The 23940-nt window shown below is 45.9% G+C and overlaps 1 protein-coding gene across 10 annotated transcripts in view; it reads right to left on the bottom strand.

The window, feature by feature from the left end:
* Nucleotides 1-23940, bottom strand: part of DPF3 (double PHD fingers 3) — a 277931-nt gene that overhangs the window by 27596 nt on the left and 226395 nt on the right. For 4 of the 10 annotated variants that reach the window (XM_082384347.1, XM_082384350.1, XM_082384345.1 and 1 more), the window contains exon 9: nucleotides 9385-20550. The exons of 3 other annotated variants lie outside the window; for them this stretch is intronic. In XM_082384347.1, coding sequence (XP_082240473.1) covers nucleotides 20060-20550 — 491 coding nt within the window. In that variant the 3' untranslated portion in view covers nucleotides 9385-20059. Of the gene's footprint in view, nucleotides 1-9384; nucleotides 20551-23940 lie in introns of those variants that run through there. 3 more of the 10 variants (XR_014242371.1, XR_014242374.1, XR_014242372.1) reach the window with 2 other exon arrangements.

The following is a 23940-nucleotide window of genomic DNA, read 5'->3' as shown; positions in this document are numbered from 1 at the left end:
TCTCTCTCTCCCTCTTTCTCCCTCCTCCTAAAAGAGTCAGCTGCTATGTTATGAGCAGCCCTATGGAAAGGCCCACATAGCAAGGAACTGAGAGGGGCCTCTGGTCATCAGCCAGTAAGGAACTGAGGCCCTCAGTCCAACAGCCCAAGATGAGCTCAGCCCTACCAACCCCACATGAGCAAGCTTGGAAGCGACTCCTTCAACCCCAGTCAAGCCTGGAGATGACCGCAGCCCCATCCAACATCTTGACTACCACCTCCTGAGAGAACACGCACCAAAACCACCCAGCTGAGCCATTCCCAGATTCCTGGTCCACAGAAACTATGACATAATAAATGTTTGCTGCATCTGGGGGTAATTTATTATGTAGCCACAGATAACTGAAACAGTAGCAAAGGAGAAACAGTAAGGGGTCTGGTGTGAAGGCTCTAGAAAAACCAGGCACTTGACAGGACTCCTGCTTAGGCGAGTCCCAGACACAGAAGGACCAGCACTGGGCTGAACAATGAAGGGCAGAAGTGGGGTTTGGGATTTTATCTCATTTCCTCTGCTCCATGCAGGGCTGTTAATTTTTTAAAAGAACAAATAGCAGGTACTAAGACAATTTATGCAACAATGTGGGGATGACTAAAAAAAGAAGTGAATAGGTGTGAAACCTCACCATGCAACAAGAGCACGTCTGCGGCTTCCTGGGCCCAACCTGTCTGCATGGTGTGGGCCAGAGAGGACCTCTTCACCATAGAAGATGCCATCTTTGGCCTCTGGTCTTGACCTCTATTCCCATCTCACCCTCACCCTGCTCCACCCTCCTTCCACCTTCCTGAGCCCCTCTCTCATCTCCAGCAAGCTTTCTATGTAGGTTTTCTGGAACAAGTCCCCCCATATTAGAAAGTCAGGGACTTCCTGGAAGTTCCACAGACTGATATGAGCAGAGCAGCAACCTACAGTCAGTATGTTAGCTAAAGAAAGCAATGCTTGGACATCTTAATGATAATTCTCATAACATTTTCAAGTAAACACCTTTCTATTCCCTGCTTTCCTTTGATTCTCCACAATAATCCTGTGAGGTACGCAGGACAGATATAAGTATTCCTGATTTACAGGTGAGGAAACTGAGGCTCAGAATGGCTCAGGTGGACAGCAGGTTGTGGAACCAGGGCCAGAAGCCATGTCTTCATACTCTCATCCTTTGGACTCTTTCTACATCATGGTCTCTCACTACACCATGACCCAAGATGGCCAACCCAAACATGGTAGCCCAGCTTGAGTTCAGCTCCTTACTTGAAGCTGTTAAATATAATAGCATTTTCCCCTTTTATTCACAAGAAGTTTGCTAAGGCACAGTAATGTAGGTCACTGAGTTTCTCTGTGCCTCAGTTTCCTCAATTTGTACCACACACAGGTGACTAGTTGTCCCCTAAGGCCTTTTTGGGCCTCAGTGTTCCATGCCTCTAGCGAAATCCTTCAGGAAGCCGGGCTTGCTCACACGAGGCAGGACATCAAGCCCTCACCATCTGGCAGTGGCTAATCCTGGAAGACTCACCCCAGAGAGAGACAGTCCAGCCCACGCAAAGGGGCCCTGGAGGCTGCAGGAAGTAGGGTAGCAGCCTGTGGTGACATTATTGGGCTTCAGCTCCTGAGAATCTCAACAGAGGTCCCCTGACCCCATTGGCCACAGCTTCTCTGCCAGAGGCTGGGGTGGGGAGGTGTCCTTCCCCTCTCCCCACCTCACCATCCCATGCAGCTTTGCTGGGCCAGTTATCCCACATGGAGCTACCAGGATGGACATCCCATCACCAGCTCCCCCAGTAGAGCCTCTGAGAGGAGCACGCAAAGACATCTAGCATCCAAAGCCAATTTCGCATCAGCCCCAGACACCTCGAGTACACTGTCAGTTAAGAAAGGATAGGAATGTTTCTTACTCACCTTATTTAGGAGAAGAAGAAAAGAGCAGACAGGGCCCCCCTTTTGCATTCACCAGACTGCACCACAATCAAGACACCTACAACCCTACCACCCACCATGAAGCCCTAAAAAGGGCTCACCAACTCATTTTAATCCTTTTCCCTCTTCACCCCCCAATTCCCCCCACATCACTAATCCACTTTCCAAGTTGTGATGGCAGGAGAATGGAAAATGAGAATGATGGTGGTGACAACCAGCTTCCCCTGAAGCCTCTCTCCCAGGCTCTTTGAGCGCCTGAGGTCCCTGATATCCTTCAACACCCTCAACGAGAAGGAAACTAAAATGAAGCTGAACCAACCTTACTTAAAGGAGAAACATCCTTGGGCTCCAAACCCAGCACCATCTGTCTGGCCTTGTATTAACTCAGAATTTGCTTCCAACCCCCAACACAAAGGCAGCACCAGCTTTGCAGTCGTCCTGCATCTTTGGGCACTCAGTCCAACTCATAGATCATTTTCCAGCAGTCAAATTCTCATCTAAGATTAATCTGACTTTTCCTTACAATCAAATATTTATCCAACAAATTCATGAATGAGAATTGATCTCACTGTTTATTTAGAAAGCTGGAGGAGTTGATTTTACACGGGCTTTATTTTTTTCCTCTGGATAAATAAGGGAGTTGAGATAGAACAAGAGAAAGCAAATCAATGGCTATTTCCAGTTACCAGCATTGTCTTCAGATTTAATAGACATGATGCCCTAAGACACGTAGTTTATTCAGTATGAAAATACCCCTCGATATTAGAGTAATGCAAAAGGAAAGCCTTTCCTGGTACTTTGTAAATGTAGGCAAGAGACTCACAACTGTTTGAAGATTCACAAAGCCCTTCTGATAGGTGGTCATCAACACCGTTCCATAACCAGGGAAATTAAGGCACTGAGTATCTCTGAAATGGCTCTGGTTCACCTGAGGAATAGGTATGAGAGGATATTCATCACCAGAAATCTGACCTCCCTTCAGAGACAGCTAAAAACGTGGCACATGTGCCACTGTTCCATCCCATACTCGTGGCAGACATCACTAATCGATTCAACATGCTCTTCGTTCCTAATGCTGAGACCTTGGGTCCTTGTCCACACAGCACTCCAATCCACCATGACCATTCTGTGAGTTTGCATACAAGAAGAAACCTAGTTGCTACCTCTGAGCTGGAAACTGTTAAGCTTAACAGGTTAAAAGTCTCATGTGAGCACTAAGGATTCGAACCTTAAGGAGGTCACCAAACAGATATTTAACTCCTGTTTGCCTTTCTGTGAGTCAGAGACCCTATCAAAACAACTAGGACCACAAACCAGATGTTGGCCCTGTTTTGTGGTTGGACTAACAGACAGTATTCCTACAGTCACATACTTCTGTGTACACAGAAAATCATCTGAAAGACCCTTTCTAAAAAGAAAAAAATTTAATAGTGGTTAGTGTTTTTTTCTACTTCATTAGTTATGAGGTACCAACCCACCCCTCCTTAAGTCGTTCCTACATCTCTCATTGCCCACGGCGGGAAGTAAGCTCCTTTGTGTTACAAGCCTCTTTGCTGCCTGGCCACAACTGTCTGTTTTAGATTCATCTTCTTTCTGACCACTGACCCAGCCACTTCTACACCCTATGCAACAGCCTCAAGGAAAAGTACTTGCCGTGATCCTCCCTCTCCCCATCCTCACCCCTAAAAACCTCCTGCTCTTTTTGCACGTCACACTTTTGCACACAAAGGTCTCTCTGAGCCGTCTCTCAACTCCCATTCACAGCCAAACCTGTCAAGCAGATAGTCTACACTCTGGTTACATGAAGTGTGGTCCATGAACCAGTGGCATGAGTATCACCTAGGGGCTTGTTAGAAACACCTACACCAGACCTATGAACCTAAATCTGCATTTTAACAAGGTGCACTGCCCTAAATTCACTCCCTCCCTTTCTGGGAAACCCCACCCAGTCTTCCTTCTCTCTAATCTGACTTCCTTCCCCACCTCTCCATCAAAAAGATTCTCATTGAGTGAGTGGATCCGTCAATTCACATATGAATAAAAGGATCCATGAAATATCACTTCCACTTGTGCCCACCCTAGGAACTTCTATTCAGCCTTCAAGTCCAGTCCAAATAGCCCACTTCTGTGAAGACATTTCTGCTCTCCAATGCAGACAAGGAAACCAAAGTGCTGAGAGGCTGGACAAACTGCCCGAGCACACCCAGTGCACCCACGGTGTGCCACCTTTAAGAATGACATCAGGAAGGATTCCCTTGACCTCCCCAGAAGCCCCTCGTGGCCACTGTCGAAGGCAAAACTCCGTGGCTGAAACGGGTATGGCAAGTCGCAAGTTGCTTTGTGGACGAGGGCCCCGCATGGGCTGATCAAAACCAGGTTTCCTTGTTCAGGTTCTTAACCACTGGGGCGCCCTCTACCCAGTCTCTCAATCCCCTTGAAGACTGTTGTACGCTCTCTTCCTTCAACACACATCCAAAGAACACACCTCTTTCACTCTCCTGGCCTCAAGGGGGAATTTTTCCTTTTTCTTTGGCGAACAAAGACCTCAGAGAGGAAATATCAGTTGCTGGTCTTTCCACTTCCCCAGGCCACAGCAACGCCATTCTGGTGACCCAGTGGCTTTCCAGCTTTAGAGTACAGGGGAGAGGTTCTAAACACGCAGGTCCTGATGCAGGGTCCTTGGGCTGCACTTGGTGACACTCTGCTTCCTAGGCTCTCCTTGAGGCTCCTGCATATCGACAAACTGTGCCATGACGCAGGTGTGTAGGACCACAGGCAAGTCCCCCAGCTACCTTGAGCCCAGCTTGGTCAAAAGACGGCTCCAAAATCTTTCCTGCCCACCTCATCCTTTTATTGTGAGGATCACAGCAATAGGGTATGTGCTATGGCTTTGTTAAAATGGAAAACGTTCTTTTTGAAGGCAAGGTTTTACTACTCTTCTGCTTGGTTTTGGCACTAACAAGTAACCCTCTATTCCCATTCCCAGAAATTCTGTATTTCTCTCAACCTCAGAGCCTACTGTCAACATACTCTTAAGTGTTTCAGACAGTCCTGTGATTGTTGGATGCAAAGGACATCAATTCATACTGGCCAGTGTCCAGACATACATAAGCTATCATCCCGATAGCAGTTCTGTTCGCCAGAGACCTGGGGGTCTTGTGCATAAGCAGGAGGTCTTAGCTTCCTCTCAGCAGCTTGAGACCGGCAACACACACTCTCTCCCCAAGATAAGGCCTTTCAGACAACAAAGCACTTAGAATATTTCCTTTGTGCTATTAAGAACAAACACAGGAGCCCATCCCAGTGTTTGTGGGACTGCTCTGACAGGGGTAGGAGAGGTGTAAGATATCATTTCCATCGTGTCATCATGAACCATTGAAAATCTTTGCAACCTAATTAAACTGCACTCACTGAATGATGATGAATTCAACAGCCCCAGAACAAGCATTGTTTTTCACCATTTTCTATTTTAGTGTCTATTCAACTATTTTAAGAAGGACATACCTGAGCCAAAATCAAAAGAGCACAGCTAGTAATAGCCAGCGTGGTCCTAACTTACTGAGGATGCCATCAATTCGTGGGGTCAGGGGCTCCAACACACTGACCTCACCGCTTCTTACCACTTACCACCCTCTCAGTCATCACCTCTCATACGTCCATAGCCATAGGCTCCATATCCATCCCTAAAATCACATCCTTGCATCTATCTACTCACCCCTCTTTCCTACTCACCTCAACTCCAGTTAAGCCCAGCCCTCCACCTGCTCCATGCTGAACCCAAGCAGAGAAAATCACACCCTTGTGCTAACCAGTCTCCACTGAATGGTGACCACAAATCTTGGCAAACCATTCTCCCTCATCTCTCCATCTTCTCAAATCTCCCATACCTCGTATACCTTTCTCGCACTCTTCTCATTTAGCTGAAAAAGTACATAAGCAATGAGCATAAAACTTTCTCATCTTCTCCATGTGCTTCCACCCATCTCCCCGCACCTGTGCCCCTACGCCTGTCTCCCTCCTGTTACCAGGAACAACTCTTCCAGCTCCAACTTGTGCCTGGATCCCAACCTCTCACACCACCCTGAGAACTTCGTTCCTGCTATAATTCCCTCTTGCATCATCAGTTTCTCTCTCTCTAGTCGACCGTTCTGCCAGCGTACAAATATGCTCTAGACAGAAGGGCACCCATCTCTCAAGGAGACCCAGACCGAGCAACCCCTCCATCGAGAGACACATTCCTGCTCCTCTTTTTAGCACAACTCCTTGAAAGGGCCGGTGCTCTCCATCCCCCTTTCTGCACAGTCTCTCCTCAGCATACTCACCTGCCCTCCTCCCACCTCCCCGCTGCCTTTTTTCAGTCTCCTTTACTGGATCCTCTTCCTTACTCCAGTCTCTTATTTTTATCCAGTTAGACTCACTTCCCCTAAATATCATCTACACACTTGTCACTCCCAAAGCGATATCTGCAGCACAGACCTCTCTGCTGAGTTTCAGACTCATATATTCACTGCCACGGTGGTTGGGAACCTGAAGAATAGAAAGTAAGAAAGATCCGAGATGGCAAAGGATCATTGTGGGAAAATTCCCATCTCAAGAGGTGGTGCTGACCCTGCAGCCAGGAAGGGAGGCTGCAGCTGGGGGGCACTGCAGGGTCTTCCTGGGGTTGGGAGGTGGAACTCACAGTGAGCAGAAAAGCTGATGGCACCAGCTTTCGGAACGGCCAGGATGCATTTCAGACCATGAATAAGTAAAGAAAAGAGGGCATCACGGTTCCAGAATCACGAGAACAGAGAGGAGAGAGAAAGTGAGAAGTGGAAGAATTAGTAAATCTTGGGGGAAGGACTGCGTAAGGAAGAAAGGAGACAAAGAAAAAGGTGGGAGACAAAGAAGAAGGAAGCGAGAAGGAATGGGTAAGAGAATGAAAATAAGAACTCAGAAAAGAGATTTTGGTCCTTGCTTATTCAGGAGATACAACCAGAATTCTGGCTGAATTCTTAACAAGAGGCAGAAACTCAATTCTCTGAGTCTTCCCCAGAGGGGTATTAGTATTATTACTATTAATGGCTACCATTTATCAACGTGTTTACTGGGTGCTAGGCACTTTGAACACACTTCCTCATTTAATTCTTAAAACAGCCTGTGACTCGAGTGTCACTGTCCCCATGTGATGGAAGCTAGAGCTCAGAGCAGTGAAGTAATTTACTCAAGACCACCTAGTAAGGGGGTGGCAGAGGCAAGATGCAAACCTACATCTCATCCCAACCTCCCCACAGGTAAGCACCACACCACTGGGCCACAGGAAACAGGCAGCGGAGAGAGACCTTCTCCTGACACACAGAGGCTGAGGCGGGGGCCGGGGGGCAACGAGCAGCCCTGCGGAGAGCACTGACCACCCGGCAGCTTCCCAGGTCAGAGGGCTGCCCACCTGCGCCGAGGTGCTGCTTTCCTCTCCACAGCCCGCTGTCCCCTGTCCACACTGCCCGCCCCCGGAGGGGAACCCGAGGACTCGGCAGGGCGGCGTGACGATTCGGGCGAGCTGCTTGTCCCAGCCCTGGCAGCTCATCTAGGATGTGGGATTAAAAGCACTCCCAACTTATCCTAGGGCAAAACCAGGTCAAGCTCACCTCCAAACCCAGCCCTCACAGAGCTAAAGGTGAGGAACTGGACGGGCTTAAAAGGCAAAGAAGTTAAGTAGCTCCCTGAAACCAAAAGGGGAGGAACAGAGCCTGGATAAAGGGGTAGCTGGAGACGAGGGAGAGAGCTGGGAGTCCAAAGCCTCACACCCGCAGGGCCTCCACGGAGCTCTGAGGTCTGGGCCATGACTCTCCTGTGTCTCTGTTTCCTCCTCTATCGGACCAGGTCTGAGGCCTCTTCTCTGCACTTGACAGCCTAGGACAGGGCAGCATATGAGGCCAACGCAGCCTCATCTGAAACGGGCCCAGCGGGCAGGACAGTGGGGTCTGACTCTGGAAGTCAGAGCTGGGAGACAGCAGTGATTCTCGGCAGGTGTGCCCTCCGCAGGCGCCCCAGACCCACAGGGAAGATGCCCCGCCCAACCCTAACCCAGCCGGGTCTCCATCTGCCTCTTCAACCAGGAGAAGAAGTGGATGGAGCTGGGGGGCCAGGGGAGTCACACGCGTGGGTGGACAGAGAGAGAAGGCGGAGGGGGCAGCTACCTCCCAGACATGATCAGTGGTCATGCTGCAGGGGCTTGGGGGGAGAATATAAACATATAAAGCACCAGGTCCCCTCCACGACCCCCGGAACAGTGCCTAAACCTTCCACCACCAGCGCGACCCCAGGGGCTTGAAAGATGCAAACCAGTTTCTCAGACAGGATAGCGCAGTGTCCCATTCCTAACTTGATCCACCCGAGCCTCTGACTGTCAGCACCAGGATGAACCTTGGAACACCTGGTCCAAACCCTTCTTTAAAAAATACAAGGAAACTGAGCCCCCAAATGGTGAAGCGACATGCCCAGGGTCACAGGGCACGGTGGCAGCAGGGCTGGGACTCTCACCCAGGCCTCCACAGCGCGGACTGTCCCCTGGGAGCGTCCCCTGGGGGGTCTGGCATCCCGGCATCGCGCTCCCAGGGCTGCCTCCGCTCCTGTTCAGCCACGACAGCAAACGAGCCCCTGGGCCCTTGCCAGCTGACCCCTCCTGACCCTGCCTTCCGGAAGGGTGAATGCACATCAAAAGCCTGCGGCTGAAATATTCCTGGGTACTGTCCGCTTGGCGCCCAGCTCCCTTTTCCACAGCCTACTGGGAGGGAGAAGTTTCCAGAAGGGATAGCTCTAAAGGCTTTCACAGAAGGGGGACTCTCCTTAGAAACATTCCTTTGTTTGGACAATGGGGATAAGGCAGGAAGATGGGGGGGGATGGAAGAAAAAGGTTAATTTTTTATAACGTCACATTCTCACTAAAATGGCGCCCTGGAACTTTCAAGATCATCTGACCAATACCAGGTTGGACTCCTTAGTTACAAAGATGGAGACTGAGTTTCTTTTGAAGCAGGTCAACCAAATGATGCCCAGGGGCCTTAAAAAGAAGTAATGAAAGGGAAAGAAGTCCCAGGAAAGGAAAAGTGCCCTACCTGGGAGTGAGAGAGAGCTCTTTGCTCCCCTGCTGACAGGCTCACAGCTACCTAAAATGGTCCTACGGAGCTGCCCGGCACAGAGAGGCCTGGCCAGAGCAGCTGGCTCTTTGCAACTGCCCAGTCTGTCTTTTGCTGGGAAACCCAGGTTCATTAGCATATGGCTAAACCCACAATGTTGGCCAGCCAATGGGTAACAGGACTCCCAGCGAAGATGGATTTGCCCGGTAGCCAGCGGGATTCTTGTTACTATAGGAAAAAGCCAGGTTCCCAGAGGAGGCTGGAGGAGAGGAAACAAGAATGAACAGAAGCCCAGAGCCCATGGTTTAAGGAAGGAGGAGGAGGATGCGGGAGAAAGGGAAAGAAAGAAAAAAAAAAGGAAAGAAAGAACGCAGCCTTTGAAGTCAAATAGACATATGCATTTACCAAGTTTCGGGCAAATTACTATTTAACCTTTCTCCACCTCAGTTCCCTCAGCTGTAATATAGACCCAACATCACAGGTCGTTAAAGGAGGTGAGGAGATTAGAGAACCTATGATGACGTGTAGTTGGCGCTCAGAGAGCCTGGTCCCCCTTCTCTCCTTAGCATCCAAAGCCAGCCCCACCTGGTCCTGGGAAAAACCCACGGGGAAACTCTCACCCAGTGAGCCCCGGACAAAGCACAGGGGCCTTCCAGGGAGGAGGATGGCGGTCCCAGTGACGATGGACTGACCCATTTGGCCAACCATCCTTAATTTCCCTCTTCACATTTTGGGAGCCCTGGAGCGCTCTTCTCCCAAATGAGGCACGCAGCAGAAATGAGCTGTGATTAGCGCAGGGGAGAGACCAGAAGGACAGGAGAGCAGGGAGAGCAGCTGCAGAGTTTCCTGGAATTAATGAAGAGGGAGCAGGGAGGGCAAGTTGCCGTCTCTGAAGCTCTGTCTCCCTGCGCCAATCACCAGGCAGAGACTTCGTTTAAAGGCAACCTTCTCAGCCTCTGCAGGGCAAAACCAACTCTGAGGGTCGCCTATGATAGACCTCATGCACCATTTGAGGCAGGCCTGAGGTGTTCTCTGTAGGACACACAGGGAAATTTCAAGCCAGTATGTAGATGCATGAAACACACAGAACACTGCGCTAGAGGCAGTTAAAACTCAGCCCCAGAACGCTGACTGTTCCAGATCTATGGCAATGTTACAGTCTAAAGGCAGATGAAGGAGAGAGCGATTTTGAAAGAGTTTGGTGAGATAGTGCTGTACGAGGCCCAGGTGCTGCATAAATGTTGGGCAGGTGGGTGGAAGGGGAAGGGGTGGATCCAATCATTTTTTCAGGGAAGGTGGTTATTATTCTACTGTTTCAATTCATAGGGTTTCAATTCTGTGCTGTCAGATGACCTTTTCAGTCCAGGGCTCTGCCACTTTTAGCCATGCCTAAGCCAAGGCAATTGTCACTGAATATTACAGGCGAGTAACAAGCAATGCAAATGCACTCGTGTTAATATCAGAAAGAAGATCTGGAGTCTAGTCTGGGCCCTACCACTTCTGTGTAGCTTTGGCCAAGTCACTTAACCCTTCTGAGTTTTGGTCTCTCATCTGCTAAGTGGGACAGTAACCCCTGTCAAGGCTGCCAGGAAGATTCCATGGAGAGTGTGGTGGCTATGATTTAGCACGTCAGGAAGAGCCAACCATACTTGGCTACCATGGAGAAGATGGCCCATGAACTTTGAACTCACTGTCCATAGCCTGCACACACGGCTACACCTCTTCTAGCCTCAGGGGCCAGTGAGGAATCCATCAACAAGATGAAGTGGGGAGTATGAGATAGAAATGGAAATGAGGACAGGGGATTGCAATCTCACAGCTTCTTCATCCTCCAACATGTAAATCAGCTAAGGGTGTCCAGACAGTGGTACCAAAAGGAGCTTCTACACCCAAACAAAGGCCATGGCCAGAATCTAAGCCTGGTTTCCTTGATTTTCCTCAATGACATTCACTGACCTTTCAGTCTAAAGGATGCTTTTCCAAATCAACCCTTTCTCCAACTTGACTAGGAGGGCAATCATAGATTTTGATCCCAAATTTCAACTGGTCTGTCAGACATAAAGCTCTCTGGGGCCAACCAGCCTCTTGGGATATCCCATACACCTCCCCAAATGCACTGCAAACCAATCGGTAGTATAATAGAAGATTCTCTGTTTTCAGAGTATACTTCACGGAAGATGCCCACGGAATCGTTTGATACCAAGCAAGATAAACCTTTCATCAGCTGGACAAGTGTCACAGAGAAGACGGGATACAGTGGGGTTCTGTTAAAAGGCATTTAGAAGGAATTCTGATCACTTCTTTTCCCCACAAGGGCTAGGATCCTATAACCACAACAGGGTCAGAGGCAGCCTGGTGGGAAGCGTGTACGAAACCCAAACTTCTTGACGTGTGCATTGGGGTTGTCCTCGCGTAACCATCCTAAACATCACATTCTCCTGCTCAAGAACTCACGACGCTCCTACCATTCCTGTTTCCTTTGCTATGGATCAGGCCCCACCACAATGAGCATGCTACTTACATTCCTATGACTCCTCACTACAGCCCAGGATCTCCCCCAACTCCCTTCAGGCTCATCTCTGTGAAGGCTTCAAACCTACAGTGTCACTTGCACCTCTGAGCTTTTGTTCAGACATTCCCCACTGCTGCTGTCAGTGGCCTGCCTTCTCTTGACCCACTCAACTCTACTCATCTTTCCATGAAGACATACTTCAGCCTGCACTCCTAATCCTAACTCCCTTTGCTGAGCCCATCTGATACTTTGCTGAGCTCCCTTTGCTGGGCCCATTTTGCACCAACTTGGCACTTAATTAGATGGTCTTGTCTTAAATAACATACTAACTGCCTGTCTCTCCTCCTCATGAACAGAAAAGCTGTCTTACACAGTGGAGAGAGTCTTAGGGCCAGAAAACCCTTGATTAGAAATATCAGACTTTACCAGCTGGGACTACTATCTTTGTCAATTCCATCTCCCTGAGCTTCAATTTCCATTTCTGTGAAATAGGAATAATAATCTTAACCTGAAAGGACTAAATATGGCTTTCACAAGCTAACACCTATAAGAAGCCTATCAGTGACTAGCACATAGAAAGTACCCCCAAAAGTTTGTTTCAATTCCCCTTTGCTCCTCTTTTATGTCCTGCAAAACCTAGCACAGTATTGCAACATAGAAGGCCTTCAATAAATATTTGATTAATTGATCAGTATCATAAAGCAAACCAATAACTAGGGGGTCATTATGCAAGGTAACAGTATATGGTCAAAATGTATTGATCTATTTTTCAATTGTGGACGAAAGGTTGATGTCTACCAAGGGAAAACAATCTATTTTAACCAAAGAAGTTTTCAAGATTACAAACTGCCAATCTCTCTGAACCCATAACTCAGCCAAGTAACAGTTTCATCATGTGTTCATGCTAGCGATTCATCACGCCCCTCCTCCACCCCCTCTTACACAAGTTACCTCCATTCCCAACCTCTTTTACATATTTCTGGCCCACAGAAAGTTGACTTCACACCCTAAATACAGCACAATCCTTGCTAATTCTTTAAATCAAATACCAAGCAAAACCATTCTATAGGAGTTCTTTTCTAAGTTATTTAGAAAGCATCCTGGTCACTGCCTTTCCCAAACAGAATTTTTGTCTAATATACACAAATATAAAATTAACTTTGTCTTCTAATAAGACCTTTCTTCCCCCACCAAGTTGGGGAGAAGAGAGCAGACAACCATGAATATTAGTGAGGTCTTCAACCAAAATCCAGCTGAGAAGAATATCCAGGCCCTATGAGCAACTATGAAGTCCATGCACCAAGGATGACACTGGACATGGTGGGGTCCGATGACCTGAGAACTGGAGGGGAATTCAGATGGAGTTTCAACAGAACAATTTTCACTTCGTGGCCTTTTTGGCCTTAGTGGCTTTTTCTGCTGCTTCTCACTGTTCCTTTTTCACATGCTTGGTGTTTCTCTGGAGGAAAATGTCTCTTGCCACCTCATTCACTCTCCAGCTGGTGTCTCACACTATCAAAACAAGAAGAGTCCCCATATGGGCTTGGGACATTGCTCCAGGGTGAATAGGAGCAAGCCTAGAAATGTAATTTTAGTTAATGATCGTAATAAGCATTCATGAGACTAATTTTCCCCATGCCTCCCACACCCTGGTGGTGAGTCAGGCACTCACTCTTTCAGGTTGCCCAGCTGCAATTCAAAGCATTGAAGAGCTAGACAGTTCCCCAAAAGGTCATCTAGCCCACGTCCCTAACTCCACGCAGGAGAAATCCTTGACCATCAGCGAGTTCCATTTGAGCCTCAATAGTCAAAAATCTTTGATATCGAAAGAAGTTTGTCAACTTGTTCTAAGCCCCAAGGTGCTCCTCCTGTCCTCTCTAGAGACCAAAGGCAACTGGTCAGTCTCTTTTTCTCAATGATACAAATAATGATGGTTACTAAGTGACCCCTAATTCTCTTCCCCAAGTTAAACAAGCCCAAATCCTTTAACCTTTTCTTAAGGGGCTTATTGTCCATCCCTTTAAACATGGTGTTAATCTTTTTTGTACCTTTTGGGTTTTCCACAGTTATTTTCAGCCAATTTGAACATGGTGGTGTCAAATATTAAATAGGGTGGTGAAGTACTTTCCAACCCTTGCACGTTATTCCCGATATAACATGGCCTGGTAACATGCTCACTTAAAAATAAACAACACAACACTCCCTCAGCTAGTGTTCCACTAGGACTTCCAGATCCATCTCAGCTATGATTATGCCTTGCCAGGCAATCACTAACAGCACAGTCAATGTAATTGTATCAGTCAGATTGGTGCTAAACCATTGATGACCACTGTTACCACCTCTCAACAAAGTATTTCCTATTCTGGTGTAAGGAAAGGTCAGGTAACCAAGGGATTGTGCTGCTTATACCACGTTTATGTAAAATACATAACAGGAGTTTCTAACTTTTGGTCTGAAGAATCTTTCTCCTTTTTTTAGTCTATGCCTAAAAGCGGACATCTGGGTGACCTCAGATGTGATCACAGGGTAGAGCCTGCAGCAAATGGAGCTGACATATAACATGCCCATCCCAACCCCTGCCCCTTTTAAGGAAACTTGGAAATAACCAGGGGAACCTAGCAATAAGCACCCCTAAAAGGTATCCTGAGATCTGAAAAGTTACGGATCCTTTCCAAACAACTGAGCATCCTCTAATAAGGGCTAAAGAGGGATCTTGGGTACATTTGGCATAGCTGCTGCCACCTGGCATGACTAGCTCAGAGGTCACCCTTCAGGATCATCTCCCATTCAATTTGTAAGAAAGTTTTTTTTTTTAATTTATTTATTTTAATTAATTTTTTTTGGGGGGGCTGTGTTGGGTCTTTGTTGCTGCGTGCAGACTTTCTCTAGTTGTGGCGAGCGGGGGCTACTCTTCATTGCGGTGTGCGGGCTTCTCATTGCGGTGGCTTCTCTTGTTGCGGAGCACAGGCTCTAGGCACATGGGCTTCAGTAGTTGTGGCACACGGGCTCAGTAGTTGCGGCTCATGGGCTCTAGAGCGCAGGCTCAGTAGTTGTGGCGCACGGGTTTAGCTGCTCCGCAGCATGTGGGATCTTCCCGGACCAGGGATCGAGCCCATGTCCCCTGCATTGGCAGGTGGATTCTTAACCACTGCGCCACCAGGGAAGTCCCTGTAAGAAGGTTTTAATTCAATAGGATGTCTGGTATCAGGAATCTTCGCCAGCATCCAGGGAGGAAAATTATTTCTTAACAGTTCTTTTGGGATGTGAGGTTGAGGAGGTGGGGGAAGTCTCCTAATTCTGAATATGACCACAAGAATCTGAGTTCTTAGAAAGAAAGGCATCACAGCAACATCCTCAAAGGCATCACAGCAATTGTTAAACACCCCGTGATTAACAATTTCAGAGAGCCACAGTCATTGAAGAATTGGTAGTCACCAGAAAGAGACCATTTCTCTAACTACAGCAATTCCATGCCTCCTGTGTCAGGTTCCACTAAATTTCCATTATCATTTATCTCATAAGATGACACGCATTTGCACAAATCCGTCCATTTTAAAGTTGGCCTTTTTTCATACTTAAGTTGCCAGAGATGAACATTAGTTATCACGTCCCCAGAGTCACTATTCTGTATGGCCAGCACATAGACTGGCTAGATTATTGACAGACTCTTTAGATAAGCATTGCACTATTGTAGTTTGGACTCGGCACTCAAACTGGAAAATCTAGTAGACAGCTTTCTAAAATCTTGTGATGGAATATTTTGGCCCTGAAACACTTTTGCAAATAGGCCTCAATACAATTGACATTGCTGACCCTGAAATGCACTCCTAGCCTTTCACCTCATGATGTGAAATTCTTCTCTTTCCTTAGTCCTGAGACCTAGAAAATGCCCTAAATATTACCACCATCCAAATTAACAGTATAATAGTCACTTTCTAAATCAGGGATCAGCAAACTGTGGCCCCTGGGCCAATCTGGCCAGCTGCCTATTTTTGTAAATAAAGTTTTATAAGAACACAGCCATGTCCATTCATTTACATACTGTCTTGGGCTGTTTTCATGCTACAACTCTAGAGCCAAGTAGTTGCAACAGACTTCTGGCCTACAAAGCCTGAAATATTTACTATCTGGGTCATTATAGGAGAAGTTTGCAAACCCCTCATTATAAACCACAAGGAAAACAAATTCATTATTCAGAATAACCTTCTCTCTACCCTGACTAAAGAAAATACACACACAAAAAAACCCTGAGCCAAGTGAGTAGTTTTTGCATACTACTTTGCATAAAATCTGGGCTGGCTCTCTTACAAAGTGTCCTCTGAAATAAGATGCATATAAGATGTAAATCACAAGACAAATCTAAATAAAAATTCTAGAGTAATAATAATAATATATAAAAATATGTTATATATATTATGGTATATATAAATATATATTATAAATAATATAAATATATATATCCCTCCAGAATTTTTATTTAAATTTATAAGTATTTCACATCTTATATGTATCTTATTTCAGAAGACACTTTGTGAGATATCATATATGTTTTTCTTTAAATCAAAACCAGTTGTGAATTTGCTGCTTTGGGGATACAATAAAACTTGAATTCCGTTCTAGTCTCATGGAATAATTTGAAGTTCTTAGAAAATAGGGTAAAAGAAATGTGATATGAGAGATAACTCATCATCAATAATAAAGTGAAATAAAAAACATATCTCTAAACTATACAGCTGTGCCCAGAGTTTTAAAGGGGAGCTCTTTCAGAGGGAAAAGGACTGGATGGGGGGAATGTTTTTTTACTGGAACCCCATCCTGAATCCCTAGCATGTGGTGGATAATGATCTAGCTCCATCCAGAGAGCAACCCAGGGACCCATTCCCAGCACATAACAGTTCTAAGGCAGGATACACTAGACACATCCATAGGCTAAGTCAAGGTTCTGCTGTCATGAAAGAGTTTGGTCAAGGCATCCTAACCTCGACTTCAACTTTAACCAGACTTGCAGCCCTTGGGGAGCTGCCCCAAAGCCTTCAAAGGGTGTCTGCTACATGCTCACCTTTGGTTTCATCCACACAAAGTTGATCTTCAGTGTTTTTAATTTACAACCAACATTTTAAAATAGGGAGATCTCACCAAAATTTTTGAATTTTTGGCCCCTCTTAAAAACCCAGAAGACCTGGGAACCCGGGGCCCATGTTCTTTCAGGCAGCATCCCTTGAGCTGGTGGCAGCTGCCCCATTCAGAGCACAGGTGCTCTCTGGCTCTACACGCCCCCTAACACTCTCTGTTGCTCCCCTGTGCCCTGAAGCTCAGCATAACGGCTACTTCCTGTCTCCCTGGCACTGTTCATTTTCTCATCCCTGGGCTGCTTTACTCACTAAAGATACCTGCTCTGTAGGCATCTGAATGTCAAACCCAGAGCTAACCCTTTATACAAACTAACATATTTCCAAATGGATGAGGAAAAATGACTTCTTTTCCTCTTTCTCATTCTCTGGCTCACATGTATACTTTCCCCCTCCCACTTGGTCAGTGATCACCTACAGAAAGAAAGCACACATAGGCTTTGCCAACAACTCACCATCAGATATTTGGAAAAGGCAGTCCCTGCCCTCAGGACCTTCCATTAGAGACATTAGATTCTCCTGGGTCTCCTCTATCCTTATTTACGCTGATACTATAGCTCCATGCTAGACATCTCGTCCCTACAAGCAGCCCAAAGACAGTCTCTACAAAGAAAGACTTAGTCATGTGGTAAAACACACTTTCGGTAGAAATTGTTTGCCCATCAAAGTACCCTTTTCCAAGGTATAAAGTAGAAGGAAGATTTCAGGTGCAATCACTTCCCTCCTAAGAAGATACTGAATCCTCTAGGTAACCTCTGAATTGGATAATGTCTCAAATGAGTCGCTGTAGGAAGTGGGTGTGTAATAAATGTGCAAAACTTCCTTTCTACTCCAAGTACCTATAAGCAGATGAATGGGTAAAGAAAAGGTAATATATACATGCAATGGAATATTATTCAACCTTAAAAAGGAATGAAATTCTGACATGTTACCACATGAATGAACCTTGAAGATACTATGCTAAGAGAAACAAGTCTGTCACAAAAGGACAAACATTGCATGATTCTACTTATATGAAGTACCTAGAATAGTCAAATTCACAGAGTCAGAAAGTAGAATGGTGATTGCCATGGGCTGGGGTGAGGGAGAAATGGAGAGTTAGTGTTTAATGGGTATAGCGTTTCCATTGAAGAAGATGAAAAAGTTCTGGAGTTGGATGGTGGTGATGGCTGCACAACAATGTGAATGTAATTAATGCCGCTGACCATACACTTAAAAACAGTTAAAATGGTAAATTGTATGTCATGTATATTTTGCCACAGTAGAAAAAAGAAAAAAGCCTAAGGAGGGGATACTGGGGGGAAAAAATCCTTTTCACTGCTAGAGAAATGTATAAAGTCCAAAATGAATGTCACAAGGTGACGTTCATTTTAAAGATAGAACATGCTAGCAGGAGCAACATGATGTCATGTTCCATCTCCACCTGGCCTCAGCGTGAGCTGGAAATGCTCAGAGGGCAAGACCCGGCCTGAGAGGCTGGTCCGGTTCTCTCTGACCTAGAGGACCCAACAGAGAAGATGGGAGAAACCTATCTCAGGCGGGGGGGGGGGGGGGGGGTGGTAGGTTTACAGCTGCACCAACTGGCAGCTGGGGAGGCTACGTCACTACCTTTCAGGCAGGGGAAACAGTAACCTCTCAGCTTTTTCCAAGCACACGCTAAATCTTGCATTCTTGTGCAAAACTATCTTAGCACAGGTGCGACGGCAACATTGTACGGGTATATTAAGTCAGTATCCATAACTAGGCTCTCCATAAATCCATTTAGGCCATGGAGAGGGTGACAGTGGCCGTGGTGATGGTGGGTAGGTGACAGCAACTCTGGACTCAAAGCTCAGACGCTGGTACCAACCCTGGACATTGTTCATTTTCCAAGCCACCTCCTGTCAGCTAAGCCAGTGGCAACCTCTGTTCTAGACTGCGCTTCTAAATAAAACAATAGGGTTCAACAAATCCCGGGCATGCAAATGGGCAGAATCCTTTCAGGAGTCCCTTCTACAGGACGATATGCAAGTTGAACTCATGCAGGATGAGGTTGGAAAAGCAAAATTTACAGAGATGCTATAGGAGCATTGGAAACAGACTTTTATTTAACAGAAACTTACACAAACTTGATACAAACCCTATATTATGCAAAGCTTTATCATGATTCTACACATGTTATAACTTGTGGGAGTTGGTTGGAGAGCGGATTATTATTATAATTATTAGCATTTTGAAAAAGGACATTTTCTATCAGAAAATGTCAAAGAAAGGACTACAAAATGATACAGAGACCCTCTTGGTGATCTCCCCCAGGGACTGGCCTTGAAAGGGCTGGCAAGAAGTCTGTGCCCATCCAATCTGCCCTTGCAAAGGTGAAAGAGAGATTCTCGGGCTCAGAACCATTTCACTAACACTGTCACTCAAGACTTTTGCGGAGAGGAATATCCAGCGTTAGACTGTACATTGATCATTATGACTCTGCGTACCAGTGAGGGAAACTCAAGAGCATGAACGTGTAAGACAGGGAGTAGAACCCAGTGGCCTGGCCGGTCACCCCAGCTCCTTCACTAGGCCTCAGACACAATGTCGAATGCATTTCAGAGTCCACCTTCACTTCCACCAACATGGCCATAGAAGGACAGGTCAGACCACTCGCCTTTCTCCTTTTTACCCCCACCAGCAACTGAATCTGAGGCTTCCATCTTTCAGGCTGGTCTTCCTTGCCTTGGGGACACCCAGCATCTCAGGCCCCCAAAGCCAGCTCAACAGAAGTCTCCCTTTGCAAGTCTCCTCTAGGAGCTGTTAGGGAACAGAATTAATATCATCCCAGCTGATGTTTATTTTTTGTTTTTTTTCCCCTCTCTCTCTCTGCCTTCACTGCATTATTTTAAACAAAGCTGTCTTTGTTCAAATCTATTGAACTCGTAGAGATACATTTAATCGCTAGATGGAATTCCTTTCAGAACTAGGCCTTGTCAGACATGATAACCAGGAGGCAGGCTGCTTCTTGACATCAGATAAATGGGGCTTGCCTTGGGTGAGGGGAGAGTTTGTTTGTTTGTCTGTTTGTTTTGGGGGGAGCAGAGAGACTGCTGATAGCCCTTGTGGCTAATTTATTTCAGTCAAGTCTTAACACATAATCAAACACTTTCAATAGACTTTTGAAGAAGAAGGAAAAAAAAAACTGATCACTCCTCACTTACCACATCCAACTTGCAGAAATAAAAATACCTAAAGAACATACATGAATGGCTTTTAAAAAAGCCTGAGAGAGCAGAGTTGATCTTTATTCTCTTATTAAAAATGTGGGCTATTTTTCCTTAGAGTTAATATGCAGTCTTTATTTTACATTAAGTCCTCTTTTGATTTTCATGTCTTCACAAAATTGCTTTTAACTTTTGAAGTTGAAGGTACTTTAAACAAAAATACTGTGCCACAACAGCACCTTTTCTTTTAAATATTGAAATAAATAAAATAGTTAACTTTTTTCTTTTGTCAGTCTGTATGTGTTCAGTTATTTCTATTGTAGAGCAATTCCAGTCTGACCTGGATACTTTCTCACAGACACTTACAGAAAATGTAATGGAGGATTTTAAAAAGAAAAAAAAAAAAGTCTTCTTATTGCACAAAGTGAGGCCATTCCAGAGACTTCTCTGAGCTGAGCTGAGTTGTGCTGGAGGCTTTTCCACAATCCAGGCTCCTGTGTTGGCGGAAACACATGCGCAGGAGGGGGCCAGGCAAGGGAAGAGGAAGAGGAGGAGGAGGAGGAAGAGGAGGAGGAGGAGGTGCAAATCCTCATGGCTTCTTTCCACCTTCTTCAGAAATGGCTTGCTTGAAGGATGCCGGAGTCCCCGGGTCATAGTGTTGACTGCAGAGGGAAAGGCAATGAAAGATAAAACAAAAAACAACAGCACAGGACAACTGCCTAAAAAAGAAAGATTTAAATTAAGGAAGTGGTGGAAATGAAATGAATTAAAAAAAAAAAAAAGAAAGAACGGAAACAACTAACTAATTGCCACATGAACGAGGCCACCGCTATGTACAACGGGAACCAGACTAGTGTCTCTTGTGCCTTCAACACTAGCAGCTCGAAATCAATCAGGAATAGGGCAGGTCAGTTGCTCCTGGGCAACAGAATGACACAAGAAACAGGATGCAGCTGGATTTTCAATGCCTAGGTGGCGTAGTAGGCAAAACTGGGTGTTGGCAAAATCTTTTTTTTTCTCTTCTACTTGGAAATGAAACAAACAATCTTTTCCCTGTAAAAATACTCCAGAAAGACCATTACGATATAATCTGTCGCCTGTCACCTAAGTGGAAATGAGTAGTTTCTATGGTACAGGACCAGTTGCAGTCATAGAAAACCCCAACGGATGCCCCATTTGGTCTAAGGCCAAAAGGACACTGCTTTGATGCATACACTCTCACCCCCAATCCTGCCCCAAGTGTTTCCAGGGTGTCAGAATTACTCAGAGAATCAAGCCAAGATATCTGTTCCAGTCCTCAACTAGCCCCGTGATCCCAAGTGTCAGCCTTGGAACGTGCTAGCAGTTCAAACCCGGTGGGTCCTTTAGCCTGGATGGTTACCAACCAGGCATGGATTTTGCTTCTAGCCGAAACGAAATCTGCCAAGTTATCTTGGTCTTTGGAATGGATTAGTCGGCACAAAGGAGTAAGCAAGAAAACCAAGTACTATCACATTTCACCCTAGAAGCAGTTCTTGAGGGCAGAGGTAGGTGCCCCCAAGAGTGTCCAGCTCACGCTGAGTGGCGAGGGAAGGAGGAAAGCGGGGGCCGGGGTGGGGTGGGGTCCAACTGGAAAGCGGCCAAGCCAGCAGGGAACAAAGTTCAAAATCAAATGAGCCAATCAGCCTCTTCCAAGTTGAAACTCCCCTTCCCATCCCCTATCTCTCCTAGTACCCAAGGCATGACTCACTGGTCAGGTGTATAGGACTGGATTAGATGGACTTCCAAAGCTACCCATCCACCTATGCTTTCAAAGGGAGGCTGAGAAAGGCCTCATTTCCACCCACCACCAAGCCCTCCCTCCACACCTGTTCCTGTTTCTTTCCTCTCCATCCTATCCCATCCCTCTGTCTCCCTCTCAGATATGCTTCTCTGCTGCCCCTTCCCAGGCTCCCCTCCTCTTCCCTCATGCTCATCTCTTCACTGTTCCACCTCCTCCAGCCCCTTCACTCCAGTGACAGAACCAGCTGGCCTTTCTCCAGACCTCCCAGAGAGCACCTGCCAAGTTGGGCTTTCAGTCAGACTTTCACCACCTGCCAGGAGTCTTCCTGTCCCTCCCCCAATGCCCCAGACCCCCTGGCCCCTCTGCTGCTCATTTGGTGAGTCTGTCTCATAACTATACCCCATGCCCTTTCCATTTCCTCAAATTTCTACCTTTGACCCCCCAACACACACACACACACACACACACACACACACACACACACACACACACACACACACACAGAGTCTTCTTCTGCCCTATTTAAGCCATCTAGAAAATACCTGGTTGGTTCCCAACTTTCTGCTCCTAAATCCATTTTCTCTTTCTGGGCCAACTGCAGGCCACTGGGAATGTCCTGCTATGTCTTGGTCTCCTCCTCTCAGTCCCCTTCAGGAGGCTTACTTTCCATCCCTCCACACATCTTCAACTTCCCCCTCACCCCATCCTCACGTCCTCATTCACTTCCCCCCACCCCACATCACTGCCTCCTGGCTCTCATCTACCTCCTCACTTGACCAATGGATGCTGTGTCCAGCTACGACTTCAGCCTTTCTGCCAACAAAATTTCTTGAGCATCCACTATGCATAGAATGAGACACTAAATCCTTCCACTAATTAGCTCAGAAACATTGCTCAGTTCTGTTTGTTTCAACAAATAATTATGGCACAATGGTGTCGGGTACTGTCCAAGGGACACGAATGACATCATCTTTGCCCTCGAGGAACACATCATCTGTTTGATGAGAAAGACTACAAAAAAAGCCTAATATGTTGTAATAAGCACTAATCCTAGTGACATGAACAAAATGCTACAGAACAATACTTAAGCACTTTTTAAAAAATAATGTGATTTTTGCCATTTTACATTTTACATGTTTCAGGTTGTGATTCCCAGCTTTGCTTTTTGTTGAGCCCTATCTCCATTCTCTCTGACAATAGACACTTTTGCCTACAGATTAAATAGTCAAGCTAGAGCTCTTTGTTGATCTGGATGGCTTCCCCTAAGAAAATCTCCCTGACTACTGTGATTCCCAGCAAAAATAATCACATACCACCCCATGACACTCTTACACATTTTTAACTACTTATGAATATCTAGTCTGCCCAACTAGATTGCAAATAAGTCCACTGGCCCCACGTTTAATTTCATCCTATCCTTCACTGGGCTGAGCTGCTATTACTCAGTCCCTAGCCACAAAATGAGTGAAAATATTATCCTCCAAGGTCTACAGACATACTAGCCTGAACCTCAGCTTAAGGCCAAATTTCTAAGTCACTCGTAATGCAGTAAATCAATCATGAACCCCCTGATACTATGCACTAAGAAGGATACAACCCCATTTCTGTGGTATTCTTACCGAAAATGCATAACCTGCTTTCAATCATTAGGAAACAGCACACAATCCTAAAGTGAAGGACTTCCTATGAAATGATAGCCAGTGTTCTTCAAAGGTGTCAAGGTTATGAAAGTCAGAGAAAGACTGTGGAACTAACTACCCCAGATTAAAGAACTTTAAGAAAACATGACAACTAAATGTAACATGTGATCCTGGATTGGACCCTGGACTAGAAAAAGGACATGAGTGAGACAATGGGCAAAATTTGAATAGAGTCTGTAGATTGTAGTATTGCATCAATGTGAATTTCTTGGTTGTGATCATTGTACTGTGGTTATTTGAAGAATCTGGGTAAAGAGTATGTGGGAACTCTTTGTATTATTTGTGCAAGTTTTTTGTAAGTATGAAATTATTTCAAAACTTAAAAAAAAATTTAAGTCTTAGTCATTGGTTAAGGACCAGTGTTGAAATACTTTGGAAACCTAATTGCCAATGCTTTTTAGCCAGAAAAAGTCAGTAAAGTTTAGTTCTGACAGGGATCTTCTATCACTCTCAGCTGTTTTGTAAATCAATCAAGCTGAATGTTTTTTCCTAAACCGTTATTTTGAGTAAATGGTCAGAAATTCCTTTTATTAAGTGCAACAGTATCATATAATTCAATGTTTCAGTGTTAGAAGTACTTGGGTATGTGA

Source organism: Balaenoptera borealis, assembly GCF_965194805.1.
Source record: "Balaenoptera borealis genome assembly, chromosome: 3".
Classification (NCBI taxonomy): Eukaryota; Metazoa; Chordata; class Mammalia; order Artiodactyla; family Balaenopteridae; genus Balaenoptera; species Balaenoptera borealis.
Note: the sequence above shows the minus strand (reverse complement) of the source record. Positions and strands in the feature narration are given on the sequence as shown.